Genomic DNA, 9,010 nt, shown 5'->3' with positions numbered 1-9,010 from the left:
CGAACTGACCTCGTTCATCAGTGGGTCTGCCACCATGCCGCACACCAGATGCCGACGAGCATCAGGCAACCATCCCTCGTGAGCCCAAGTCGAGGCCGATGTCGTGGCCTCTAGGGCGTCGGTAGGGGACTGACCGAACGTAGCCAGGGATCTCTGGGAGACGCGTTGAATTTCGGGAAATAGCTGGAATTTGCCTTGCAGTTTACCCCCCCCTATTCTCTTCTATATCAGCAACATCAGCAACCACTCTCACCGGTTTCGCATGTGTGGGCGTTCTCTCTCTTTTTGTGTACAGGCCTGGTACCAGCTGTGCCACAGTGCTCGCCAGAAGCAGTTGGAGCGCGCCTAGACCATGGGCAAGTACGGTATAGGTGAGAGTGGTTGCTAAGCGGCTGATGCAGCACAGAATAACGGGGGTGCACACGGACGGTGTGTCGTCTGCAAGGTGGTATGAGTTCGACACCTCGTCGCATTGGGGGGAGACGCTATGAGCTTGACCTCGTTGACGATGTTAATTCTGCCTGCTCTTATTTTATGCTCGCGCACGATGGAACCTCAGCACTCGGCCCGTGCTTTGCATTTCAAGGATGTTCCAGTTGCTGCAGCTTTCCTGTGTACAACTGTGTGGCGACGTTGTTGTTGAATTTAGAGGAGGTTCGCAGTCCGCAGAGAGGGTTGCGGAGAACCAACGATGGCCCACCGCACTAGCTTTGCAAACTAGGCATTGCACACACAAAAGCAGACCAGGAAGTCAGAGCCTTTTTTTCTCGGACACACGAACCTCGGCGGGACCCGGCAGAGTGGACCTCCCTTCCGTTCGAGAACTGGTCCGGCCCGAGTTCCGCAGTTTCGACAGGACTCCCGACTACTGGAGACGTTGTTATCTGTTAGACAGTGGAAGACTTTCCCTGGTATTACCTGTCCTGAGGGTTCAGCCGCCTGGTGTGTGTAACTGGTTCGCGTCCGGCGGTTCACGGAAAGACGCGACGCGTGGTTCCAAGCTCTGGCGCCGCTCATACACTACATGCCTCAGCTGATGCAGGCGGCTCCTTGAAGTGCGGCAGTACTGTGCAGCGACACGCTCAAAGGCACCGAATAGCTCCGATTCCTTGTGCCCCCAATTAGAAGGACTGAATGTAAAGGGCGTGGAGGCCTGCGCTGGCTGCGGGAGCCGTCCTGTTCAGCTGGATATTCAGCGCCGCCTCTTCCTCTAAGGACAACATATATGGACTAAACAGGAAGGCTGCTGCGTCTCCACCACTATCCGCACGGTTCAGGTGTGGTGGGGAAAAACTGGGGTCTGCCACGCACTTGCGGTGGGGTGTAGAAGTTTGTCAGTTTTGCGTGTACAAGGGGGGGGACAAGCTTGCCACCCTGTTCACCGTGCTCGCTACCGGCCTGTATACGTGGCGCCCGACAACCGGCAGTATGGGACAGTACGCTCTTGCCCGTTCGCACCCGATAACCACACTTGGGAGGAATAGTTCCTGTCAGTAATCCGGGGTCTTTCTCTTTGGCAGCTTTTCGGCCTTGATCGCTTTTCGGATACTATCAGAAAACCTTGGAGAAGTTTCATATTAGTCCACGAATATCTAGTCCACTGCCGTATTTTCATGGTACTTTCATGAGGTTGTCCCCAGTAAAAGTGCAGGGGCTCGCGGCTCCCAAAGACTAGATCGGGAGGGCCTGATATTGCTTCCGCGACCGTACGGCTCGTGTTCAGGCGCTCCGTGCACTTTGCTTGCTTTTCCGAGCCCGACAGCGGCCGCCGAAGACTCGCAATCTCTTGGGCTGGTAGCTTCCACTCTCTTGGCTGTTAGAGAGTGCATCTCGGCCCTCGGGACGTGACGTCAGCGTAGCAAGGCACGGGAGGCTTTTAAGGGGTGAGAAGCGAAAAGAGAAACTGAAGAAAGTGAATCGACACGGGTCTGTGAAAGATTATATACGTCTGTTAAACAATGCAGTGGCTGACTGTTCAAATATAAGTGCTGCGGGCAAGCTGAGTTACCTCATGAAAGAACACATCCAGAGGCTCGACGTTTTGTCTACATGTGTAGAGCCAACAATATTTAAGGATCAGCAACCTATCTGTGGGAGGATGTGAAGGCCCGAGGAGATAAGAGGGATTTGGGAAGTCACAGTCAAAAGGAGCTGACAAGACTCATTACTACGAAGGCTACAAGGAGTACAGACCTGCCCTCAGGGAATGGTTAAGCGGATCCTAGTCCACATTACAGTGCAGTCTGGACTCCTTCAGTTTAGAAGCGGGTGTAGGGTGACGCCAGTGACGCGACTCTTTGCCGCCGCTGTGTGGGCTGAGCGGTGTGCTGAGAGCCGTGCTGCGAACGACAGCCGCTGAGCCGGCTCCTATGCCTCTCCGTTGGTAACTGTGATGCGTATTGTGCCTCCGTTAGGGAGCCAGCTATACACCACTTAAGGTAGGTGCGGCGTCCTCTATAGGTACGCTCCTCGATCTACCAGAAAATGCTGAAGCGGCGAGGAAGATCGGGTGATGTACAAGATATTTCTCTATTAAAGAGGGGGGAGCTGCGGATTATGACACACATCACGAAAGACCAGAAAGGTGAACGGCGCTGCACAGTATTGTCCGTATGATAGTTGTCAGGGCTGCTTCGCGAGTCGCAGCGCCGGAGAACTAACAGTAAAGTATGGAAGCGTCGGCGACGTGGTCCTGCAGCCGCCTCATGAGGCGTGCGCGCTCGCGACAGGCTAAGACCAGTGAGGCTCTCTAGATTGGGGATCGAACAATACGACGTCACTGCGCAGGTATGTTGCCACTTTGCACTCACTCCTTAACCCGTCCGAGCTTGCCAAGAGGCGTGTCAGTTTGTGGGGCAGCTGATTACCGTAGTCGAGCTGTGTCGCCAAGGGTCGTTAACAGCTGGTGAGGAGACTGAACTCCCTTCCCTCCTTGCTCTCCGGGGACTCCGGACGCGGGGAAGCGGGCTGCGGGGATCGTTCGGCCGAGGATGCGTCATCCGGCGGCGCGGCGCAGTCCGAGGCGACCGGGTTCTCCGGCAGCGGACAGGTGCACAGGGGAGCTGTGGTGCTTCCGCCGTCCCGCAGCAGACTTTTCCCCGCAGTTGTACCGTAGGCCTGTAGGGTCGCTCATCATGACACAGCTTTGGCTCGTTATTTTTTCCCCGAGTTCTTGTCTGTGACAGGCGATTTGGGTGGTGCTTTTCTTTAAGCGGAACAGAGTTGACGGCCGAACGCCACGGAAGGCCCCCTTAAACATTCTGCGTGCCGGGCCAGGTAACGGTGCCTTGCGTAGCTCGCCGAAGAGTGACCAGTCGTACACTGAACACAAAACCTACGGAGTAGGAGAATCCTAGTAGGGAAAATTACGTTTTTTCTTCCACCTTCAGCGTGATGAAGGAGGTGAGGTAGGGAAGCAGTGGTATAGGGTAGGCGTTCCACTGGACCTGCGAGTATCTGTCTTCGCCCGTCGTTAGTGCGGCCCCCTCTCTCTTTCGTTGCTGCGGCGGCCACGGCATCTTCCATCACTAAAGGTTTTGGCAGATTGCATGAATCCGGGTCAGTGCAGTTTGAAGGTTGCTGGTCTTTTTTCTCTTTTGGATTCATTGCCTGCTTAAGCCTCCCAGGTGTGACCCATTCTGATGCGTATAGGTCTCCCACTGCCCACGGCAAGCAGAACCTTAGGAACTACACTTTGCTCCGAGGCTTTATTTTCATGACCTCTTATATGCGAACTGTAGATTGAAACCAGCTCCCGTGCCTATATTCTGAGGCGACTGCACCCCGCTTCTGACACAGGGGGACAAAGCTGAAGGCGGTTCGAAAACGGCCGACCCTCGTACGCTCCTTTGTCAGCGATGTGCTGTGCTGCACCGATTTCAGTGTATAGTCTGCAAGGACGTTTTTTTTTTATCTTTTGGATAGCGCGTTTTCCGTTATTGTCTAGTGGTTCCCTCAGTCGTCGGTCTACAAACAACCCGGACTAGTCATTCAGGTCGAATCTTTCATCTGGGCGTGGAAGTCTCCATATTCGCTATCGAACCCGATTGGCTATAACTTTAGTAGCGTGTGTAAGTTGAGTCCTGGACTGCGTCGGGCCGTGTCCGAAGATGTCTCAACGGGGATATACGATGCGCGCGTCTCCGTCCCTGGGAGTTCCGCTCGCCAGCAAGAAAAACCCTGCCATGCCTTTTCTCTCGCCTCCTGTCCGTATCCGCCCAAATATCTTAGATGAATGTGGGCATAGCAACAGTAGCGTGGCGGAGAAGAAGCATCGGAAGCGTGGTGGGAAGGGACAGGCTCGACCGGCCGAGCCGTCTTGCTTCCCCGAGGGAGGGGCTACCGGAACTGCCAGTCCGCCGTGTAACAAGGATACGGCTTCTAACATCGCAAGCTTGCTGGCCACGGCGAAGGCAGCGTCGCTTACCGACGAGGTGCCCTTGAAGGGCATTATCTTAGCAAATCGTCGGAGCGTGTTCCACAAGACCCGCATGTGCCCTCGACAACGCAACCGGAGCTGCCCCTTAGGTGACTCGTGCACCTTCGCGCATTCTGAAGAAGAATTGAGACCCCCTCCTGTCCTCGATCGTACGCGATTGTGTCCCAGTGTTTTGACGAGTGGAGCTCCTTGTCCACGAGCTAACGGGGAGCAGTGCCGTTTTGCTCACTCTAAGGCCGAGATTCGACACACTGCCAACATGTTCAAAACAAACATGTGCCTGAAATGGAACCGCGGAAAGTGCAAGGTGAGATCAACGTGTCTTCTGATTCTGCGCCCTGTTTTCCCGCACGTGAATACCTCACACGTAAGACAGGCGCTCGTGCAGACGGCCAGAAACCTGACCAAGTACTTACTGCACCCTGTGTCGTCTCATGATTCTGTGGTGTACTAGATTGGCCTGAACAACTGTGGTGAAGGGCGTGCAAGGTGTTGCACAAACTCGCTTGCTGTTCTGCCGCTGTTGTGCTTCTCTAGGCTGGTGAAGGTTGCAATCATGCACACGGGGAGGAGGAATTGCGTTTCTATCGGCTGCTCGCGCATGCCAACGGGTCTCGCGATTTCCGTAGCGAGGCGGAAGCAGGAGCTCTCCGTGCCTTAAAAGGGGCAGCAGATCAATCGAAAGGAGGGCAACAGCGGCTCCAAGCACTTCTTCAAGCAGTAGGTCAGTCGCCCAAGGGCGGAGACACGCCGTCTCGCCGCAAGGGCCGTCGGGGCGCGAACTCGTCCCTCAATCAGCGGAAGCCAATGGTCAGCAACGCTTCAAAATCGTTACCCTCGGGTAGGAGCAGTATGCCTCATCCGGGTACGCTGTCTTCAGATGAAGACCAGGAAGAGCCTACCATGTACAAGGAAGTGCCCATCTCCACTGATTATTTCCGTGGGATGACACCATCCGGGAGTGGCGGTCTGCCCGTGGCAGCAGCGGAGGCGGGGAGTGTGTCATCTCAGGGGGAAGACTTTTTCAAGCTGCTTATAGGTTTGGCCCCTCATGCTCCGGAACTGGTCCTGTCCGTTGTTGCTCAGCATCTCGCGGAAGGCCTGCCGCTGCTAAACTCGCAGCAAACGCAGGCAGTAGCGTCCGCTCTTGCCAGCTCTGCTAAACCCAGACTGAATGCACCCCTCTCAAAAATGGCGGGTCTTTCGTCCGCTAGCAGCAATACGGCGACATCTGCGTGTGGGACCGTGCTTCCGTCAGGCACGGTGAGAGCCAGTTCGGCGATTCATGAAGCGGGTCGCGGTGGGAAAGCGACCATGCAGGTCGCGGCCATGCCTGTTCCATGCTGTAACTTGGGACCGCGTGACGTGTGCCAGGAGGATGAGTACGCACATGAGCATGCGGCTTTGTATGCTTTGGGGAAAAGAGCCGGTCTCAGGGAGGGTGGTAGCGCGTCACCAGTTTCCCTGTCCCCAGCCTTGTCCGGCTTGGGCAGTGTAGGTCTCGGTCATTATCTGAACAATCGTGTATCCACTGGCCGCACTGCCGGTAGTGGCACACCAGACTCGTCATCCACGTGTGCTAGTTTGGAAGAGAGCGCAGATCGCTTAGGGTCGTTACTGAAGGTCTCGACGCTGCTGGATGATGAAACAAGACAAGGGTCGTTGTCTCCTCTGCCGGTAGCACTCACCCCCCCCGAGGCAGGGGAAATGGTCAGGGGCAGCAGGGCGGAAGTAGGCGTAAGAGGCGAGGGAGATTTTGGGGGTAAGAAGCGAATGAGTCTCCCGTATCTGCTGGCAGCCGAGGAGATGGAGAGGTATTTGGAGACTAATGACGTAAACTCGTTTGCCGTTGCATCCTCAGTTGACGGTGTCTCGAATGACAGTTTCATGTCACTTTGCCAGGCTTTGAGGGGGGACGCCGGGGACGGCTTTTGCCAGGAAATGAAAGCATCAGCTCCTCTCTTCTGCCCAAGTATCCAGTCCGATGAAAGCGCAGCACGGGCGACTGACAAGCAAGAGGGCGGTCGTAGTGCCCACATGCATGAGAGAGAAGGGGGCGTGAGTCTGCAGGAAGCAGTCACGCTCCTGCAGAGCCTGGGGTTGGTTGATGGTGGAAGGCGTAGCACCCGAGGGGACCAGTAGGTGGAGTGGAAATGTAGTCAGTGAGTACTGAGTGGCCGAACAGCACTCGGAGTGTTGGTTCAAAACGCAAGGCGAGCCAAATAGAAGGAAGGGGTGTATTGTGTACGAAGGTTCTCTTGGCTGTGCTTACTGCTCTATTGCTGCCACCTCAAGGCAAGTGGACAGGGGTTCGCAGCTGTGAACCCCAATGTCGGCGGGCAGTCATGCTGGTTGCATCTGAAAGTTCAAAGATTTACGCGCAGCATTATTGACTGGCACGCGGCCTGGAGAACATTTGATTTCATCCGTGTATCGTTACACGCATGTATCCTAGGTGAGGCCCGAGTAGGTTGGTACGTCTCACACCTCGTATGTAGCACCACGGTGCACTATTTTTTCCGGTGGACACGTCGCTGTTCTTCCCCTTTCTAATGTTCTTTTCTTGACCGGGACGCCGAACTGGTAGTTTGGCGCTCAGCTCTGCTGGGGGGTTAATTGTACGGGCAAAGCAAGAGTCGAGGGTTTTTTCTTGTAATATGGGGGAGAGCTCCACTACGCCTGCAGGTTGCGGCAGGGGCTCGCAGCGCTTTAAACGGTGCAGGCGGGCCCGTGTTTATCGTGACGGTCAATCAGACTCTTGCACAGTGTGGGCCCCAAGTGGATGCTTAACTACTACTACATCATCACATAAACATGGTCTCGACTTATCCCGCTTTTTTTTTTTTTGTTCGGTGATGAAATTGGGTGACATAGCAGCAGACGGCTGTCTGGACAGCGAGACGATCTGCTATGCGTCCCAGCTACAAATCACGGTCCTGCAGCAGTGTCCTCGGAAAGTGGTGGTGTGGTTTTTGTTTGCGCTTTCATGACAGAAAGGACGTCATCGGAGCCCTGTCTCATGTCTCGGAGGCTGTTGTTTCGGCCACCAAGGAAGGCCACAGTTCGCGGTCTTCTTTTTTCTGTACACTCTGGTCGCGTGAGTGGCGAATGCGTGCAGCCCCAGATTTCCACTTCAGTACAGTACTGCCTAGCATTATTCCATTGCTACAGTCATCCGCGTTTGCTGTGTGTGGGCATCCCAAAGTTGTGGACGCCATGACGTTTCCTGTGCTGTGTACGGCGATGCTCCTCCATGTACTTTTTAGTACCCGTAGGCGTGGTGTGTCCTCTCTCGGCTGCCCGGCAGCTTGACCTGACTGCATTCGCTTTTATACTGAAATTGCTGGATTGATTCGTCGCGCGTGTCTGAGCGCATTATGCGTGTCAAGAAGTCCTTTTTTTTCCATGCATGCGCCCCTCTAGCTCGCAAAACAGCAGTCGAAATTGGGGTGGGCAATGTTGCTGCATCTGGGCGAAGGTGCTCGTATCCCAACCGTCACGAAGTATTCTTTTAGGTGATGGTTGTTTCTGGGGCAGTGCGATGCGGTTACCTGCCGACTCAGTGTCTCTACGTGTTTTTCGATTTGGAGGTATGTCGTTGTGTTTGGTCTTGGGAACGTGGGAGGATCTTTTGATCGGCTTCAGCCTGGCGTGCGCACCACCTGGTCGGTTCCTTAGTTCACAAGTCGGTAGGAGTAGGGTTCGAGACAATGGGTTTCTTCTTCCGGGCCTTCCTCTAAAGCAATTGGTACACGGACAAGCAGTCAACAGAAAGAAAAGATGCGAACAGGCGAATGTTCCTGAATTCTCGGCAGGAGTCGTTGGCTACCCGTTTGGGCGCAGTACCTGTTGTCCTCGCCGGTGGTGGAGAGCCGGCTGGCCCGTTCCGTTCTTTCATTGCCAACGTGCTACGAGGGCGAAATGTCCCTCTTGTGTATCCGCCGGGTAGGGGAAAGACGGTGCAGGGCGTGCGCGACCCACGGACAAGGGCGAGACAGATGCCGTTGTTCCCAGAATTCGCCTTCTGGGCAAAGATCTTCGGTAGTCCGGTGTAAATCAGAGGGGTCGAGAAGTGTCCAAAGAGTACAGTTCGTCCCCTATTCTGCCTGAGTCCTATGGTTTCGAGAATCTGGCGACGGCTTAATTCGAAAACCTGGGTGGTGCCTTTGCAGTGTCGTTTGTTACTAGTCCGAAACCCTTAGATCGACTGCGCTTGAGAAAACCTCTCACTTCACTGGGACTGGAGGTGTCCCGTGTAGGACTGCTATGAGGTCGGTGTTCTTGAGTGTTTCATATGAAAGCGGGCGAATTCCTAGGGCAGGCGAGCCCTCCGGCACTGCACAGTGCTCAAGATCGAATTCAAAACAGAAGGGCGGCTCATGTCGCCTGAGGGCGGACGACCTCCCCGTTCGTTGTATAGAGTACGTGCGGTCGTAGTGGGGGGGGACAGGGGCGCAAGTTCTCGACACACCCAGCTACTGTCAACATTTCCTTCGTTCAGTGAAATAGGCACTCTACTCATTTTTCCGTGGTGCCAGTGAGCTGGTGTTGTTCTCCGACTGTGGCAACAAT

At 54.9% G+C, this 9,010-nt stretch overlaps 1 protein-coding gene across 1 annotated transcript; it reads left to right on the top strand.

Annotated features, from left to right (window-relative positions):
• Positions 1 to 3,096: 3,096 nt before the first annotated feature.
• Positions 3,097 to 8,881, top strand: CSUI_000880 (zinc finger (ccch type) motif-containing protein). Its single transcript, XM_068061087.1, has 2 exons — positions 3,097 to 4,745; positions 4,976 to 8,881. Exons 1-2 carry the CDS (start codon positions 4,110 to 4,112, stop codon positions 6,578 to 6,580), a joined length of 2,241 nt encoding a protein of 746 aa, XP_067926941.1. The 5' UTR covers positions 3,097 to 4,109; the 3' UTR covers positions 6,581 to 8,881.
• Positions 8,882 to 9,010: the final 129 nt, after the last annotated feature.

This window comes from Cystoisospora suis (genome assembly GCF_002600585.1).
Source record: "Cystoisospora suis strain Wien I chromosome Unknown contig_344, whole genome shotgun sequence".
NCBI lineage: Eukaryota > Apicomplexa > Conoidasida > Eucoccidiorida > Sarcocystidae > Cystoisospora > Cystoisospora suis.
This window is presented reverse-complemented; position numbering and strand designations above follow the sequence as displayed.